This window comes from Ambystoma mexicanum, chromosome 3q, assembly GCF_040938575.1.
Source record: "Ambystoma mexicanum isolate Mex_15411 chromosome 3q, UKY_AmexF1_1, whole genome shotgun sequence".
In the NCBI taxonomy this organism is placed as follows: Eukaryota; Metazoa; Chordata; class Amphibia; order Caudata; family Ambystomatidae; genus Ambystoma; species Ambystoma mexicanum.
This window is the reverse complement of record NC_090926.1, coordinates 1,094,783,392-1,094,803,639: the sequence shown is the minus strand read 5'-3', so window position 1 is coordinate 1,094,803,639 and position 20,248 is coordinate 1,094,783,392. Positions and strand designations below refer to the sequence as shown.

The following is a 20,248-nucleotide window of genomic DNA, read 5'->3' as shown; positions in this document are numbered from 1 at the left end:
GGCATCCTCGTCTCCCGCCCTGGCTATCAGTGCGGTAGGCTGCCACTTACCAATGAGATCCGTCCCACTATTTACCGACTGTGATTGCTGGTCTTACGTTCCTTTCATCAGAGGCTTTGCATGTCTTGGTTGAAAAGGGCAAGGGCAACTCCCTACTTGACGTCCTTTCAGGTCTTGCCGCCTTTCTCTTCCGTTTGAACTGCCGTCCTGGAATGGCTGCTTCCTTGTGCGTTCGGCCTTGCTTGGAGTGTGCTCTTGTGCTCTGCCTTTTATCTCAATCGGGAAGGGAAAGGGTAGTCAGGTGTGCGTAGTTGTCGGTAACTGCCTCACTGTGCCTGACCCTTGTGTTGGGACATGTCGGGTAAATGGCGCAGGTATTAGTCCATTGTTGGTCACGCTGTGAGAAAGTGTTTGGGCTGAAAAAAGGGGCAGTAGAGTTTCTAAGTACCCTACTAGGCAGGAAGAGGAAAAGGTGTCACAAGGAAGGGGATACCGCGTCTCAACCTTCGGTGTCTCACGTCCACTCCCCGAAGACCCCACCTCCAGGTAATCCTCCCACACTGGTCCACCCCCTGGAACTGGATACAATAGCAATGGCTGTGTCCTGGCCACCTGGATAACAGACCTCAGCGACTAGTGAGTGAGACACTTTCAGGTTTGTAACTGCGTGCCCTTCCTCATGTTCAAAATAGTTCATAAGGCACTGGGGACCCCTTCCCCAAGAGTTCAACACAATTCCTGGAGACAATTCCCAGCTCTTATGATATTGATACATTTCACTAATAAGTAGATCAGTTTCTCGACGGGTGCTTTCAGTGACTTTCCATACAGTGGGGCACTCAGTCTAGGTGCAGTTGTCTGACCATACGGTCCACCCAATAAAGTTCACGCAACTGATACCCCTTCTTGGCTGCTTTTCCATCAACATTAGACCACTGCTTCAACTTGAAAGTGATGCTTGATTTATTCACCTGTGTCGCACCCTCCTCACACTGTACCGTGGCTTGGTTGGCCACCATGCACTTGTAACACTTTCTTGTAGTCTCCTGGCTCTTGCCAATGTGTGTTTCCTCATAACATCCAGTTCCTTGAATTCTCTTTGCTTTTGCTAATTCTCGGTTTCTCGTATAATGCAGTTTGTTGTGTCAGCCAGATTCACACACTTGCTTTCTTTTCGCTCAATATTCAAGAGTGCTCAAAACTTTCTTCCACTCTGTTCGGTATTCACAAGGACTTATAATTGTGTTGATTCAAATCGTTACTCATAGAAACGCTTGTTTCTGTTTAAATCAATGTTCATTGCTTGCTTTGTATATTCGCCTGCCAGCCTGGTGTTCCCCCTTCTTGGTACAATCACTGGTCGGAGCTTATGGCTTTTCGGCAAGGTCCTCTGCTGACACGGGATCTCTCCGTTGCTTCTTAGCCCAGAGGCGCTCTGTGGCATCGCTCACCCAGCAATGCTCCTCCTGCAACTCTGGACTCTTGCGACCGCTTTGCTCTGTCACACCGGTCCCCTTGTCACACCGGTCTCCTTGTAACGCTCTGCCACTGGCCTCCAGCATCCTTCAGCTTTGCTTCCCACTGCATAAACTCTGCAACTTCTAACGGATCTCGAGTGCTCCGCTTGCCACACCGCTGATCCGGAGCGGTCTGCCTGCACCCAGTGGTCCGTGGTCCTGCTTCCACAGCTAACTCCATTTCCACAATGACTCTGGTTTTTAAAGTTCCCACCACCATGGCAAGTCCAAAAAGGACTAGACCATTCACTACTGACGCGGGAGTCCTGTCTTACTCTTGACGTCGTCCTCCTATATAGCTGAGGCCTATATGTGTGTGCACCAACAAAATGAGGATGTGTTGCTCTAGTTGGTCTCTTCTTCGTCCCAGTAGCCTACTGATGTTTGTTTGGGGGAATGTTTTAGGGGAAGATCAGGGAACGTGCTGGCAATAGCCTAAAAAGTCTTGAGGGATAGAGGGTTCGTTGAGAAACGGAAATGGGGTATATTGCGTCCTCTCCCAAGTCTCCTCCACATAGGTGATCCTCCCTCGCATATCCACCCCCAGGGTCAGGATCCAAAAACGATGGACTTTCCCTGACCACCCGAGAGAAAAATATGGGTGACAAGAAGTGAGGTCGCCCTCAGGTTCCTCACACAAGTCATCTATCCTGGGCCTCGGATACCTGTCAAACTTCATTAACTTTGTTGAAATAAATACAGGACCTCCTAGAATTGTCTGGTTTGGCAACTAGGACAATAGGGGAAGACCAAGGACTTTGTGATGGTTCTTATATGTCTGCTTTCAACATAGTCTCTATTTCCTCCTGGATGATTTGCTTTTGGCTCTTAGGGATTTTATAGGGTTTCTTGTGAACTACTTGTCCAGGGGGAGTGCGTATATAGTAATAACATCCTTTTACTCCTCCTGGTTGCATTGTAAACACATCAAGAAATTGCTGTAGAAGGTCCAACAGATCTTGTTTATGATTCTGAGATAGCTCAGTTGAGATTAGCTTAACTCTCTTCAGGTAATAAGCTTGTTAAAATGACTGAAGTATTTCTCTCTGGGTCTTCCATTCTTTAAGTAGATTGACATGATAACTATGGTTTTAGATTTTCCAGTCGGGCTGGGAGATTTTATCATTATAGGGCCAATTGTTTGAGAATTTCATACGGTCCATGCCATCTAGAAAGTATCTTATTGTAAGATGATGGAAGGAGGACCAAGACTTTTCACCTATGAAAGAAGATCTTATCACTGCCTTCTTATTATAATATTCTTTCTGATGCTCTTGAGCTTGGGTCATATTAGTTTGTACTATATTCCCAACTACAGTCATATGTTCTTTTAGTCTTGGGACAGTTTGTGACAATGGAATAGTAGCCCTTTCCTGTCATGGTCATGAAGTCAGGGGCACAGGCATGCAGGGGTCGCATCCACAGGAGTCTTGGGTGGACACTGTCCTGGCGCCTTTGGCGCCAAGCTCATGAACAAAAGTAAACAAGAACATCCATTTAACATCAAAAAGATTTTTATTATGGACAAAGCACTTCAGATGCATTAACCTTGAACATCCCATCCATTAAGCAGCCCCAAGTGTATTCTTGGGTGTGGCTGCTAATGGATTGCCTTTGCACGTGCTCACTCTCTAGGAGTGGCAGGGTGTGGCTGGTAAGCCGGCCCTAATATGCGTGCCCACGATCTCATATAAGCTGCCCCGATCCTCAAGACAGACGCTTCGCGTTATTCTGCACTTGCAAGCAGCGTAACGCTCACCGTCGCCTGAGGTCAGACTTGCCTTTGAAGATCCTGCTTCCTGGACATCATGCTTCCTGTCAGCATACTTACCAACTGGGGGAAGCTGTTCTTACCTGTACATCTCTTTGGCGAACCAAGTATTCATCTTTACACTTTCTGGAACGCCGATATCTTCATCTTGGCACCGCAGCACGACACGCTCCATCGTCGACAGTAGCGCCTGCAAGGAAAAACATTGCGGTAGCATCCATCTTCCATCCGGCCACGTCTCGCGTCTCACAGCTGCATTGAGTCCGCATTTCCATTTAAGGGAAGAAAACAGAACAGAGACATTATTGTGGGCATAAATGGGAGCAACATTTAAAGACATTAAACAGAATGAACAGCATCAAGAAAGACTTTCCAATCATAAGGAGAAGCATAGTCGCAGCTGGACTGGACTAATCCTTATCGGGGGTCGGAGAAGGAACTAGATCCCATTTGATGCGCCCCTGCTAGAAGTAGCAGGACGGAGAGCTTATCTTCCATAATTCACAGGTGAGCTTTATGGGCCGGCGTATGCTCACAGAAACCGTACTTTGGGGTGAAGGGTTTGAGAGGTACAACAACCACAGTTTGGCGCACTCAGACACTGTTATCTCCATGCAGGAGCAGTATCACCACGTACCACCGCTCACAGCTTTTCTACTGAGGGAGAGGCCTGAAGGGGATGATTCAAGTTCAGGGAGGGCTGCAACTGTGCCCCAACGCCACCGCAGAGACCAGGTGAGCGTAACATTTCCCTTTTGTCCCAGATCTCACATAACATGTCCAATACATCCCTGGGTTACCTTCCATATAATATCTCAAAGGGAGAACCACTGGTAGATGACTGATGTTTTCTGAATAGCAAATAAGGGAGAGGGTATCGTGATATTCCAGTTTTTCCCATCTGCTTCTACTAGTTTCTATAAGAAGTGTTTTATAGTTTTGTTAAATCTTTCCACCAACCCATCAGTCTGGGGATGATAAATGGAAGTTCTCAAAGTCTTAATCTGAATTATATCTTTTACCTCAACCATGGGTTTACTCATAAAAGTAGACCCTTGATAAGTCAGAATTTCTTTGGAAATCCAGTCCAGGAAATAAATGAAAGTAAATGATTCAATATCTGCTGTGAAGCATTATTCCGTAGAGGAAAGGCTTCAGGGTTGCATAGTCTAAAATGTACTTATTACCCAACCTTGATTTTTCTAACGGACCTACTATATCCATCACAGTTGCAGAAACTGGAACATCAATAATAAGTAAAGGTTGTAAAAGAGCGGGAGGGGCATTCTTGTACTCATTTTTTTACATAAGGCACGCATGTTTATAATATTCTTTATATCTGCATACATTACTGGCCAATAGAATCTATTTACAATTTGAGCTTGTGTTTTAGCTGTTCCTAAATTTCCCCCTTTCCAGTACAATATTTCTATGACTTTTGGAATCATAATTTGAGTCCTGTGATTACCGGAAGGATCTACATCACTCCTATACAACAATCCAGTTTTTAGAAATGCATGGTAGTTCAAAACAATAATGATGAATGCGTAATGCAAACACACTCTCTCCTTATGACCTTGGCAAATTCCCCTTCCCCAGATTTAAGCAGGATTCCTTTTCACTGTTCAAAAAAAGAAAATAAGTCAATACTGGTTTGCAACAAAGTTCCAACACAGTTCTTTTCAACATCAGCTTATCAACAAAAACAGTTCCAACAACTCCAGTGATTCAACAAAGAAAATAGAAGGTTCTTTCTTTTCAGTATAAAATCCCTTTGTCAGGATCACTTCATAGAACTTTATCCACTTCTACCTGGTTTACTTCCATGCCAGGACTACTACCTCAATTCACACCTGGTTTACTCCCATGTCAGACCTACTTCTCCAAATGTTTGCCATCTGGGAATACTCTCTTGCCTGAACAGCGTTTACACAACAAGTGCTTTTATTTTTAATATAAACTGACAAAAAAAAACACCAGCTTCACAGGATTAAACAGTTTGTAGCTTCAAAACCTTTAACAAATCTTCAGGGAAAACAAGAGTCACATTGGTGCTTTTTAATGGTCTTCTGTAAATAATGCTCCTCTTCCGCTGAATAGCCTTTTCCTGAAGGGATTTTTGACACTCTTGTTTTTCCACTGCACAGGTAACCAAATATTGCCATGGGTAGGGTCTTATTCTGCTTCCATCTTGACTTAAGTAATGTGAGTTTATACCAGCTTTCACCATATGTTGTACATAGTATGGGCAACAAGTTTCACAAACAAAGTACTTTTCATTAGCCCCCTTCTGCAGCTGACAATATCTGCTAGATTCTATTTGCCTTGATTTTAGTCTCTCTTGGCTTGTGTAGTGCTTGTAATCATCACTTCTTAACAATATCGCCGCATCGGGTTGCTGGGCTTTCCTCAAACTCACGTTTAAAGTTACAGTCATTTAACTTGGTTACATAAGGTTTTTGCTGTTTCTCAATGGTTCAATATTCAAGATTACTCTTAGTTACTTTCATTCATACCCGAGTACTTCTTTCGCTGTATTCAATAGTTTGGTATTCAACTTTAGATTCAGAGTTACTTTCACTCCTGCACAAGTGTGGCTTACTTGTACAATGCCTGCATGGACCACAGAAGCAGATACGGAGTGCTCCGGGGTCATTAACAACTCGTGAACTCACCGGGTAAGGCTTGCGCTTCCAATCCCCTCGCAGGACCTCTGCGGCTCCTTCTCTTCGTCCACCTTCAACAGACACTCCCTTTGCTCCTCAGGCCTTCTGATGCACACGAGCCACCAGAGACAGCCTTGAGGCCCTTGGGTGCATGCCAGCCACCAGAGACAGCCTTCTGGGAAGGAAAGCTTCCCTCGCTTTCCCTTCCCTCTGCACAGCCTTTGCAGAATAGGTCTCCAGAGCTTTCCTCTTGCCCGCTTCCCGCTGCGTGACCTCTGCACTTCAGGATTTGGGAGAGACAGACCCTCTCAGGACCGGCAACTGATATCTGCAGAGCAGTGGTCTCGGCATCTTCTCTCTCCTTCAGCTTCTGCCTCGGCTGCCAGCACGATTACGCTGCTCCTGCAACATTGTACCTTTTTGGTCCTCTTCTACGTCCCAGTACCTAGGGAATAAAGGGACTTGAAATCCCTAATGGCAAAATTGGGTTTTCTTCTTTCTTCTGTTTTACAATAAACCATTAGAATAGTGGGGTTTTGGGGAAATTTGTTTAAGAGGTTTTGCCATTCCTCCTGACCTGTGACCCTCCCGCAGAACACCACCCCCATGGTCGGGATCAGAAAGCTTCTGCCTTTCCCTGAACTCATGAGAAGGGTCACAGGCCAGATTTTCTGCGGGAATCATTGCTGACACCTGGCTGTCGTTTCATCCGACCAGCCACCACATGGCTAGTTTGAAAAGTAGTCCATTACGACAAACATGTACTTCTTTCCTTGATAAAATTTCCGTAAGGGACCAATAATATCCAAAGCTACCTTTTCCCAAGGCTTCATGGGAAATTTCACAGGCACAAAGGGGGTTCAGTTGTGACACGTGACTTGTCGCTTGAGTCACACAGTAAGCAATGTCTCACTAAATGCTCTACCTCAGCATCCATACCTGGCCACCAATACACCTCTCTCACTATTCCTCCCAAAATGCCCTTTAAGAGCAATCTCCAGAATACAAGTCCTCACTCCCTTCGAGGAACACTTTTCTCTCCTCTGCAAAATACCTCTACATCTATTCCCAACTAGGTTTTTACTTGTATGAACTGCGTACCAACACCTGCAGCCCCCTTAGGCCGACCACACCCCAAGAGTTGACAAACTGTAACTATTTCAGCATCCGCTTTAACCACCTCAGACCACCTGGCCAAATCCAAAACACCTTCCTGGCCAACCTGCGTGATCATGGACCACTGTTCCTCACAAATCTCTTCCCCCTCCAGAGGAAGCCGGGACAGACAGTCTGCCACCACATTAAATGGGCTGGAAAATAAGCCATTGAGAAATCACATTTTTGTGGCACAAAAGCCCCCTGGGTTTATCCTTGGAGAACCGCCCACTCTTTTCCCACACAACGCATGAAACAACGGTTTGTGGTCAGTTTTCACCGTGAATGGCACACCCCACAGGAAAAACTTGAAGTGGTTGATAGCCCGGAAACAAGCCAGAGCTTCTCTCGCCACAGTGGAGTAGTTCTTCTCTGCTCCTTGGAATGCCCAAGAGGCAAGCGCAATCTGACAGTCTCTGCCCTCCTGCACCTACGTCAAAGCAGCTCCTAACCCTACAATGCTAGCATCAATCATCAGAGTGGTTGAGCAACAAGGATAATACATACTAAGCGTGGGAGCCCCAACAATACTTTTTTTAATTTGAGTCTTTGCCTTCTGACACTCTAAGCCCCACTTGAATGTGACACATTTCTTCAACAATCCTCTTAAAGGGGCACGCATTGAGACGAACCCCTCAATACATTGGAGTAATACTCTGCTAACCCCAAGAATGCTCTCAATGCCTCGTTGTTCTGGGGTGCTGGGTGCTGTAACACTGCACCCACCAAACTGGTTTTAGGGCTGATGCCCCGCCAGTCAATGCCATGTCCCAGATAAGACACCTCTCTCACCCCAAACATTTATTCCTCCTTCTTAATGGTAAGACCAGCCTGATCTAGAATTCTCAACACCTCACGTACATACACCTCATGGTGCTCAAGATCAGGTGCAAACACAAGAATATCATCTTGGAAACATTTTACATATATCAACCCCTTGAATAGCTTTTCCATCAACCGCTGGAAGACCGCGGCAGCCGACGCCTGCCCAAACGGTAGTCTCTTGAATTGGTACGCCCCAAAAGGCATGACAAACTGAGTCAGGGACCTTGAATCAGGATGCAACACAGCTTGGTGGTATGCATTAGATAGGTTGATTGTAGAAAAGTACCTAGCACCATGCAACAGGAAAATCATTTCCTGTACCTTAGGGGATGCCGGTCCATCTACTTTTTGTTATTGAGAGACCTAAGGCTCACACACATCCTTATGTTGCCATCTCCCTTCCGTGCAATTACCATGGTGGACAGCCACTCTGCAGCCTCAATTGGTTCAATCACATAATTTGTGCAAAGTTTGTCCAGCTCCACCTTGAGTTTCTCCCTCATTAACAAAGATACAGCACGAACCTTGTGCACCACAGGCTTTTCCCCCTTCAAACACCCCAACCAATCAGCAAATACATTTGAAACTGTGTGCGAAAAGCATGTTCCACAAACATCACATATTCTGTAGCCATACGTGTTTGGAATAATCTGAAGCTTTTTCTGATGCCACATACAGTACACCTATAATGGCCCTATCTTTGAGTGCAATCTCCACAGACTTCGACCCCACAATGTTAATTGGTGCACCTCCATAGCCCCTAGAACATATGTTGGGAACGTCCAGATCATTGGCTTTGAATCCAGCGGTTGATGGAAAAGTATTTAGAACCAGAGTCCACCATCATCCGCAGCTTGATCCCATCAACCCGCACTCCGCACCAAGGGGCATCCATATACCCCCCATCAACACTGGCAATAAGTACATTATTCACACCCTCTTGGGGCACATTCTCCTCTTCTACATATCTGGCATCACTTCTGTGCCTACAGACTTTGGCCATATGCCCTTTCCCGTTACATTTCCTGCATATTGCATTTCTGGCAGGAAATCAAGCACTGGTCGAGGTGTGGTCCCCTCGCCACACGCATAAAATGCATTGTTCACTCTTGCGCCATGCGCACAAGGCCCATGAAAGGGACCAGTTCTGCCTTGGCCCTTCGTGGAAGGAAAGGACGCCTGCACTGTGGATATCTTGGGAAGTTTGTTGCCCACATTTTTCACTTCACCCTTGGAAGTGTTGAGAGTCACGAAATAGGCAGAGCATTGCTCATCCAGTATGGCCTTAGCAATTGCCTGGTCAAGAGAAAGGTCCTTCACCATTAACACTCTTTCTTAAAAATTCTTGTCTACCCTGCATCTAACAATCCCATCCCGTACCACACTGTCAGCAAGGGTGCCAAACTCGCAATTCTTTATTAATCCTCAAAGAGCAGCAACATAAATGCTCACTTTTTCTCCAGGTTGCTGGGAATGGGAAAAGAACAGATGACGCTCCATAACAATGTTAATGCAGGGACCAAATTGGGCGAGCAAGGCTTTCTCCGCAGCTTGGTAAACATAACGAGCATCACCTTGTCCATCTCCAATAGCAAACACGAGTGGCGTTTCGAAAATTCTTGTGCCACTACCCCAGACAGTTGAGCAAGAGGGTCTGCTTCCTTTCGTGTTCAAACTCCTTTCCCCCAATTGTGATCAGATATGTATCAAAAATCTTTTTCCATTGATCCCATGCAATAAAGGGTTTTGCTGGTGTGGCCTGAAATACAGGCAGTGCCTGTATGGTTGCTTCTATTTCTACACCTGGTGCAGCTCCCCACTTGCTGAATCAAGGATTCCCCAGCACACCACTGCGGGGGTCTGCAAAAAACCTTCTCACAACAAACCTCCCCAATGCTGAACTTGTTCAGCGGTTCACTGAAACAATCGCACCTACAGCCACAAGGTGGTGCCAAAAACACAGCAATGCCTTGCTCTCCGGACTGTTCTGACCAGGTTACTTTCTGGTTTGACTCTGGCATGGGATGGACCACTCATCGCCAATATGTTGTATCGGATCCCCGGTGGGGAATGATGTGAAGCCAAACAAAGAGGAGGATGAAACATTGGAAACAGTAGGAAGCTTTATGCGTTATCGATGCGCTCCCAAAACGGGATTTGCGCCATCAGCTCGCTGCATCCTTGGGCAACTGCCTGCTGCTGTCCTCCGCGCAGCGTGTCACACCGGAGCATTCAAAGGATGCTCCTGCGAAACCCGCCGCACCAGGGACAGCAGCTCAGCCAACTGCGAGACCACCACAATCGAATGTGCGTACGCACCCACACATGTAGCTGGTAACCCGCTACATAGGACACACTTGCCATGAATAACCTCCTTTTTCCTGTGAATACTTCAGAAAAGATCTGAAAATGCAATGCCTCATCTGCCTATTAGACCATTGTATGCTCTCTTAATTTCCTCTCCCGTCCTCTTGGTTATGTATTGTACCTGCATGTCTCTGTACAGTGCTCTATTGCTTTCCAGCTACGTTTGCCTTTGCACATACAAACAACATTATTGCCACCGGAAGAATAGCAGTACCAGGAATACAAGTCTTTAAACCTACTTAAAACCCGGAGGAATGTGTAGGAATGTAGTTTTCCAACTGAGATGTTAATGTGTCCGTTCAGGAATAAGTCTTTGGTTTGTGCTCCCCAGTGCACTTAGATTTGTCAAATCAACTTTCCACCGGTTCAACGGGTCCTCTTTACATCTGCCACTCTCGATCAATCCGATAAGGTTTGCTATTTTGCAAGCAATTACAGAGTACTCTGTGTGGAAACTGTAAGTGTGCAGAAGTATGGGTTAGACACAGTTGTGGGATATTTTTGGTCAAATACTTTTATTAACACAAAAAGGTTTGAAAAATACCTCTCTATCCCTAAATACTATAAGGGGTTTCCCTGCCTCAAAGTACACTAAGGAAAGTGTCCGAAAGTCAGAAAGCAAAAATCCTGTCACTGTTGTGTCAAAAACCTACTTCTAGGTTTGTCACTTACATTCCCAGATGACTGTGCAAGGCTGTTCTTTACTAAATGAAACAATTTTCTTCATGTACAGAAAAGTTCCCAGATTAGCTGGTAGTAAGGTGATAAAAGGAAATGTTCAAAGCCACAGAGTTCCAAGTTTGGGGTAGTGTTCTTTTCCCCTATGCTTAAACAATGTTCTCTCAAGAGGCTGCATCACAGATAAGGTACAGTTTCTTATATGTCAAGTCTTCATGTCCTCTTGACTCCGAATTCCTCTTCACCAAGTATAGGATTCATTTTATTATTCTCAGGGTTTTTTGTCCCCCTACTTTCTTCTATGTGGGTCCCAGACTCACAAAGATGGTTTGGCATCCTCTCTTGCCAAACAGAGTAATTCTCAATAAATGTCTCTTTCACATGGTCTCAGACCCTCTTGTGTTTAGGCCTTTGTTTCTAATATAGGTGCGGGTCCCAGACTCTCACAACAGTGCTGCACCCCCTTTGATTCACTCTACTGCCAAGTGAGCAACTGGTTCTGGTTTACTTTCGGTTCCCAGGACCTCTCTTTTGGGTCCAAGTCCCAGACTCGCAAGGTGAAATTACTCCCCCTTGGTTTACTCTCCTGCCAAGTTGGTAACTGTCTTTGATTTTGTTTTCCGGTCCCAAACCCTCTCTTAAACTTCCCCGGACCGCCAACAACTTGTGGTAAACCTGCATACCTGTTCTCTTCTTCATGAAAACTACCACCGTTTCCCCAGTCACTAAGTTGCTTGCTGAGGCTCCGACAGGTTTTCGGAGAGAGGCGGGTTCTGCAGCGCTTCAGGCAGCATCTCTCCTCTCCCATCTGCGCGTACTGCACTGCAAGTGGTACAACAGAGCTTGGGTAACCTCGAGGTAAGTACCGGCACCAACGCACTCGGTTCTTCGAGTTTGGACTTTTGTCGGCCTTTCCTCTACCTCGCTCCATGGCTCTCCGTTCGACTTTCCCCTGCTCGCTTGGTGCAGGCAATCTGCTCTGCCTTCTCTGAGATCCGTTCTCTCATGACTCATTCTCGGAAGCCTCGTCTCGCTTAAGCTTCAATCTCTCAGCGGTTTGACAGCTGAGCTCCTTTTTAAACTCCTGCGCTGGCCATCGGCCTCCATTCCAGCAATTGACATCTTAGAATAAACTAAACCTCTCACTTTGTTTCTTTGAAGTGATCTTCCTTGTCCCAGTACCATTGTTTCCTTCTGAAGTGGAATGCTTAAAGTCTTTGGATATTTCAAGTTTGTCAAGAGTATACAATGGTAAACCTTACTACAGAGTGGGGGTCATTACGACCCAGGCGGTAAGTACGCCGACTTTACCACCATGGTGTAAACTACGTTTACACCATGGTGGAGGGCGGATTTACCGCCCCATTCCAAGGTGAGTGGGGCGGTAAATCCCCATTTCCCATTTTACCCTTCCCCATTCCCATTTTTGCCCCATAGGGCATAATGGGAGTGGGGAAGGCGCTAATTACGCCACCGCGGTTTAGCGCCATGGATCGTTAAAATCGGAATCAGGCGTTAAGGGTTAACGACGGCGTTAACCCTTAACGCCTGAGTTGTAATGAGGCCCAGTATATTAGTTCTCCCTTCAGGGGGAGGGGAAGGACTTGGTATTGAAAAAGTGATTCTGGGGTTATCAAGGTGGATGACTACTGCGTTCCCTGAGAATAATCATCCCTCCCTCCCCATGTGATCCTCCCTCGGTGCACCAACCCAGGAGGTTTATTGTACTGTGACGCACCGCCCTGGCCCCATGAGAAAGGTCTCCCATAGGGAAGAAGGGACGACATCCTCAGGTTTGTTACAAAACATATCTAGCTATCTCTTCAAAATGCAAAATGATGCCACCATACCAGAGAACAGAAGCAGATAGGCTTTCCATGAGTAACTAGATTGCATTCCTGCATGATATAAACATTATTTGGGAAGATCCCCCAGCTAACCAAGCTCCACTGACTGGAGTGCCCAGCTGCTACATGTGCTCTGAACACACTTCAAGAAGTAGCAAAAAGGATTTAAGAAAACCACTGATTCTAGTGTTTTGTACGTAATAAAACTATCCACAATCTACTATTGCCTTCCACCCCATCATACAAAAAATTAAAAGCACAATGAAGGATCAGATATTTGATATGTCACCCTACAACAAATAAAACTATAAATAGAGCATATTATGTGTCTGGTTTGTATTCCTTTCTCTGTGGTTTCATCAATTACACTTACTTCGTTGACGATCATTGAGGTAAGTGTGGTCCATGAAATCAAATAGAATCATTGTAATCGTTGTATTCATATTTGATGGTCCTTGGTGGTGTATGGGTTCTTGGTTCCACCTATGAAAAACAAGTCTTTTTGTAGGATATATTTGAATGGGAAATATATGGACAAATGTTTTAATGGATGGCCTGTAGGGGGTTCCCTAGATGGCATGGGTAAAATTGCTGCAAAGTATGTTTGTGACAAGCATGTGGAAAATATCAATTTCTCTTCACATGTGGTCAATATCCTACTTATTGATAAACTTTGGATGGTAAGTTTGTCCAGATAATAATATTGAGATATATGATGCCAGTCGCAGGACAAAGGGTTTTCTGGATCTGGTAAATACTATGATTTCTTTGTGTTCATTGAAAAAGAAATGTGCGTTTCTAAGAAGTACTGCACAGGGCATATTAATGACTGGCTCTGTCCCTTGTCTGCATACTTTACACATTGCTGGGAGCTTTTACATCTTTACAAGTCAAGATACAATATAGTTCACATATTGAACTGGCTGATTATGGTGAAAGAGCTGGAACCAGTAAATGAGGACAGACTTTAAGTATTTCAGATGCAATCCAATGGTGACAGTGGTTGTGGAACATTGAATGGCTGGAGGTTACTTCATGGCTCTGGAGCTCATTCATTCATTCATTCAGTCTACATTTGGTTACTAATGGCAATCTTAAAGCCGGCTGTGTAGAGGTGTAGAGTGGGGAGAAGTTGGGGCTAAAGAAAGAAGCTTTCTGGACCACAACTGGGAGGTGGATGATGATGGTTGTGCCACTGTACAGAAAAGAGCGGTGTGATTAGCCAGGTTGGAAGTCACCCAAGTGAGGATGGTGCACTCAAAGCCAAAATGTGAGCAAGTTTGAAAGAGAGAATGTTAAAGGTGGCAGATAGATTGAGGAGAGGGGAGATGTAGACATGGGTGAGCGCTCTCTGTGGAGTGCTTGGGTACCCAGATTGGTGGTGTTCACTGTGTTCAGTTTTTCCCACATAGTCCGTAATGTGGATGAATACTACATGGTTAAGAACATTAAAATAGTGAGGAAGGAGAGTTACAGCTCAATAGCTGACTGGGGTGTTGGGTGTCTTTAAAATGGGTATAATGTTGGCCACCATGCGAAGATATTGGAGCAAATCAAAATATTGAAGGCAGATGGTAGGAGCAGGTCAGAGTGCTGGCTCCTAGACTGTAGATCACAGGATGAGTTGGCAGTCCAGAATATGAGTGGCAGGTCAGCTACTGTAGGTGTTGGGAAATCTGATTAGTGAGAAGAGGGTGAGTTTGGGCAGAAAGGGAGTGTAAATTAAAGGCAAGGAGAAGACTGGAGTGAGGGGAAGGCTGCCATTGTGTCCCGTTGAAGGAGATGTGGCAGGCCAATTTGTGAGCAGTAGTGAGAGCAACAGGCAATTCCTTGTAAGAATCAATGATGGTGTGTTTGTGTCAGTGCAGCGGATTGAGGTTAATTGTCTTCAGCTGTTGGACAGTTCTGGTGATCCATGGTGAGGGTGTGGACAAAGTAAATGATTAAGCAGTGTAAGGGTGACCGTGCAGAATTGAACTCCACAAATACTAGTTCTGTGAAGTCAGCGGTGGAGAGCAAGCTTGAAGGAAATTCCTGGACTTGGTCTTGATAGGAAACTGTCCAGTCAGATTTGAATTTTTGTTTTGTGATTTTTAGAAGGAGGGGGAGCAGAGTAGAGAAGGGACAGAACGTGCAATTTAGAAGACAGTGGCCAGAGGATAGCCAGTCAACAGAAGGTGCCAAAGAATTGAGTGAGTAAAATGAAATTGAGTGAATTGCAATGCATTGCCAGTCAGTGCGTTTATGGTGGTTGACCAGAGAATGAACAGAAAAAGTAATATCCAGCTGGAGTTAGTGGGCCTTGTTCATGTCTGCAAGGTTGGAGTTCCCCATGAGTACTGTATGAGTGTGACTTAAGCGGGGATGATTTTCAGGAGCAGGCCAAGATCATATAAGTATAAATTCAGTGTACCAGGGAGCCATTTAGGAGTGCAATAATAAGAGAGGTTGGTGCAAAAGGTTGACCATCGATAAGTTAGAAAATAAGAGGCAATTGCCTCAGAAGGATGCATGAGGCAGACGTGATAGCTTTGTTTATCATGAGGTGAACACTACCAACTTTCTTAGAGCAGGGGCTATAGCATTCTTCTGCATCGCTTGCGAGTATTACGCGGTGAAGACGACATGTGTTATGCAGGGAGGTAGGTCCCTAGGTATTTTCTGGCCTCGGCAGGCCAAAACAATTAGTCTCCCTTTGCTGCTTTTGGCCCTTGACCGTGTATGACTGAGCTGGATGCTCTTTGGAAATTGAACAAGGAGGTAGGTAGCTACTATGTACATGACACTGTGGTAGCTAATTGAAATGCCAAGATACCTTCCCGTTGGTTCAGGAAGATATTGGAGTCCCCTGTTATAACAGTAGAAGCTAATGCCTCAACATTTGTGACTGTTCCGGACAGCTGGCAATTGTAAATCATGGTGTTTACTTTTCCAATTTAATCTCTAGCACATTATTCGACCATATTGCAATTGACAATATACATTATTCTCTTCAAATTTCAGACTGTTCACTTGCCTTATCTGGGATTCCACTAAAGATAAAATGTGAAGAAGACAGTTCTTTCCAGGAAGACCCCGATATCTCAGGTGAGTAAGATCAGTGGGTGAAGAGGTGGAGGATAAGTAGGGGAGTTATTCACAGGTATGACGTCGGTCACAATGCCTCCATCCCTTTTGTGGTAGAAACCAAGTGCATAGAATAACAAATGGTGTGCAGTTGAGCGTGTAGGCTGTGTTAGACAGGCATGGTTTCAAGAGAGAAACAAACTCAAAAGCAACAGTTCAAAAACCTTTATTGAAAAACTTTGTTGAGTTGGTGTAATGCCTATTTGGCCCTAACTCTAAAGGGGTTGTTCCCGCAACTGATGTTTCTATGGGAGGTTGATGTCCGTAACTCAAAACCAAAGTCTGTCTGTGTCAAAACGTATGCTTGCCCTCATTCTTAGATAAAATGTGTTCTGGGATCTTCTAAAAGAAAAATTTGTAGCTGGGCTACCAGCTACAAATGTAAACCACGACTGGTTTCAGGTGGCCTTACCATCAGGTGTAGTTCTGCCAGTTTCAGCAAAAAGATAGTTCAACACAAAAAGGGTTGCCTTTGGTACCTTCAATGTAGGGCTCTTGTAGCAAATAAACTTTGCAATGTACAGGGTCGCCTGGGGGTCCCTTCCCCAAGCTTTTACTCCTTCCAGCTCCAAACAAAAAGACACAGTTCTGGTCAGGCCTCTTGGGCTTCCCTTCCCCAAGTCTAGGCCTCTCCTGCAAAGGTTCACAAATGTATTGGCAGGCCTCACAGGGTTCCCTTCTCCATGCTTAGGCCCCACTGGTTTCAAGCAAAAGTTTACACAGTTCCTTCCATGGAGCAGTGTCAGACTTTTGAAAACGCTGGGCTTTTGCTGCACCTTTGACTTCTGATCCCTCTCATCACACTTTAAGCCTCATCCCGATTTGGGCGGTATCTCAGCGGTAATACTGCCGGGATACTGCCAGGGCTATTAGCGTTACCGCCAAACCCCCGGCGCTATAAGCGACGGATCACGGGTTTGGCGGAATGGTAATTCCCTATTCCCCATTGGGGAATTTTTTGGTGCTATTACCGTCGGTAGTATTAGCGCACGGTAATAGCGACAAAAACCGGCAAATTTGAGGCGGATTTACCCCCAGCACTTAGCTGGGCGTAAATCTTGCCAAGCCTGTGATTTGGCGGACCCTTAAATGCAGCGGTTATAGCCTTACTGCCACATTTAAGGGTTACCGCCAAACTCTTGATGAGTCAGTTTCTATCTTTTCTTCTATCTTGTTTCATATTCCCCTTTCTTTCCACTTTGCAGTGCACTGCTGCATGTTCTTTCACTTTGCTGTGCCTCTTGCACCCTCCACTTGCTTTTTCGTGCCCCTGGCCCAATCTTTTCACTTTGCTGTGCACCCTTGCACCTTCTTTTCTTACTTCCGGGTTGCTCACACCCTCTCTCCTGTTTTTTGGTCACTCGCACCCTCTCTTTACTTTCCAGTTCTTCCAAATGCACTCTTTCCATCCTTCGGGTAGCTTGCACCCTCTCTTCTGTCTTTTTCTATCTTTGCGCCTCTCGCGCACCTTGTTTTCCATGCTTTCTTTTTTCCGTGACACTTTCAACCATATGCACGCCCCTGGTTTTCTTTCACTCTCCTGCTACGGAACTCACCCAGATAGCTTCTTTGGGTTCTGTGGGCCGAGGTCAGGGTCTCACCAGCTGCCCCTCAGACACTCCTGGGACCAGCCCATGTCCCAGGGGAATGAGCTGGCATGAACACGGCCAGTAATTAGAAACTCGCTTCACTCCAGCTCATTGGAGACATGGCTCCTTCGCCACACTGCAACCCTCCAGCCACACAGGGGCAGCGTCCCGGCGTGCTGCTCCCCTCTGGACTTTTCAGGCTTCTTGTGCTGCAGCCTCTACATTCCAACCAGAAACCCCAGCTAGCTCAGCCTCTCTAGCAGAACCACCCCTTTTATACCCTAACTGAGGATCAAGTGGAGTCAGGTGTGAATGGTTATGGTAAACAGCCTGACCTTGCCTTACTATTAGTGGGACAGCCTAGTGGGTTAATGTGGTAAGCTTCTCTCTCCTTCTCAGTTATGTCTACTGGTAATCTTCACTGCTCCTGGTCGCCTCTCTCTTGTCCCAGTTGTAAGGGAGGCATGGTATGACAAGCAGACACTGACAGAAGAGTTGCATGTTTCAAAACCTTTATTGTTGGAAAATCTCCTGTCTGGCCCTATAACTAAGATGGGAGTAATCGCGACCATCGAATAATAAACAGTCCTAGTCAGTCTTAGTCAAACAATAAAGGCCTATACTAACAAAAACCTAATGCCTGCCCTCACCCTAATACAAACTAATGTGATATAGGGATATGTATCTAAAAAAAGGAAAAATCAGTGGTGCAACCAAAATTTCAGAATGGCAATATAAATCAGTATTAATTATCGTCCCCACGTTGTATAGTACAGGGTTAGATGGAACACTTTATGGATGAACACACTTTGGCTTACAAGCACAGTTAGGCGGTTGGCTCTTCCCACCAGAGTCTTCTTGGCCGGTCAAGTCTGAGTCACAAGTTCACAGGTTTAACCTCTCGGGTTCCCCTCAACCAAGTCCAGGTCACCCTTCAAGCTTTTACACAGTTTCAACAAAAGGTTTCCAAGTATAGTATTTGATTGTAGTTCACTGTAGATTCCCCTCCATCGTGCTCAAACCTTTTCTCCCTGGTGGGGTTCCCTTCCCTAAGCTTTCTTTACATTCCACACTATAGGTTCGAGGGGATTGGATCCTCCGACGTATTCCATATCTATGACATGTAATCACCACAGCTGTGCTGCTTCGGAAACTTTTTTCGGCGTCTGCGTCGATGACATCGATGCGCCGTCGTCGAGGACCTCCTCTGACATCTGATGTGATAAGTAGGACGCACAACGCCCGTAGCCTCAGTTCAGTTTTTTCCGCGAACGTGTTGCTTCGTGAATCTCGGTTAACGCCTCGACTCTTTGGAGTTCTGTTCTTCTCAGTTCTTCGAACCTGTTCGTTTTTGTGAAAATCCTTCGTGTGAAGATGTCTTCTACTTCGTCTTCGACCCCGCGTCCGGGCTTCAAGAAGTGCGGGGAGTGTGGGTCCAAGATGTCGGTGACGGACTCGCACGACGCCTGCCTCTGGTGCCTCGGGGAGGCCCACGACACGGATGACTGTATCGACTGCCAGTCGCTCACGTCCAAAGCCTTACGCGAACGTAAGAAGAAGTTGTCGGTTGGTCGGGTGTCCAAGCCCCGGAAGTCGAAGTCTGCGGGGCTTTCGACGGATGATTCGAGAGGTGACTCTCTGCGTCATCGTCGGAAGTCTCGTGGGTCTCCTTCTAGGAGCCGGTCTCGCCACTCCTCAGCCTCTTCGAGGCATTCTCGGAAGCGCCGACACCGGTCGTCTTCCAGGTCCTCTTCGGAGGACTCTGCCCGGCACGTCGCTTACCCCACCAGCCGTGCGACGCCGGAGGAATGGGCTTCCTTCGGGAAGAAAATGCTGGCGATTCTCGAGTCGCAGGGTACTAAGCCGTCCGCGCCCCCGAGTGGGGTCGGTCGTGAGAGGTCGAGAGACACCGCTCGCAAGAGTGGTCGGCACGAGTCACGGGAGAGGTCCTGTTCGGACAAGGAGACTCGTTCTCGACGTACCCGTTCCAGGTCCCGGTCCTCGACGCGTTCGAGACCGTGTGCACCTGTGAGGTCTTCGAGGAAAACATCGACGTCTGGCTGTCTCGAGGCTCCGGCTCCGAGGAAGTCGTCGAAGCCATCGACGCTCAGGTCGTCGAAGGATAAGCTTGGGGCTCCGGCTTCGAGGGCTGTGTCGACGCCGCCGATGCTGGCGGCGCTGCATCTGACGTCGACGCCGATTTCCTCAACGTCGACGCCGATCCTCTCGGCGCCAATGCCTTTTCTGCCGGCGCTGATTCGCTCGCCGCTTTTCGTGTCGGAGGTACCCCATGGCACGGGGGAACCCCCTAGGAAGGCTCTGGTTAAGAGCAAGCACTCTCGGGTGCCTTTTTTTCGCCACCTGGAATATATTTCAGAGGCGGATGAGGATTCTGATGGCCTGGTTCCTAGTCAGGTTCCAGATGAAATTGTCTCGGGTCATAGTCAGTTTGACGATTTGAGGCAGTCACTGCATGATGCCAGTGGACTGGACACCTCTCCGGAGGTGGAGTTTTGTAGGCCTGAGCCTGGCTCTCATGCCGATTCCTCGTACCGGCGCCTTATGGCTAGGGTTTGTGAGTACTTGGGATGGTCTGCTCCCCCAGGGGAGTTTGTGCAGGATGATCTAACGGACATCCTTGATGTTGGTCCCCCAACTGACCCGGTACTGCCGTTCCATATGGCTTTACAGAGAAGGGTGGCGGTGG

At 46.5% G+C, this 20,248-nt stretch overlaps 1 protein-coding gene across 2 annotated transcripts in view; it reads left to right on the top strand.

The window, feature by feature from the left end:
• Positions 1–20,248, top strand: part of LOC138447636 (uncharacterized) — a 153,806-nt gene that overhangs the window by 116,303 nt on the left and 17,255 nt on the right. For both annotated transcript variants that reach the window (XM_069603843.1, XM_069603842.1), the window contains one exon: positions 15,830–15,913. In XM_069603843.1, coding sequence (XP_069459944.1) covers positions 15,830–15,913 — 84 coding nt within the window. The remainder of the gene's footprint in view (positions 1–15,829; positions 15,914–20,248) is intronic.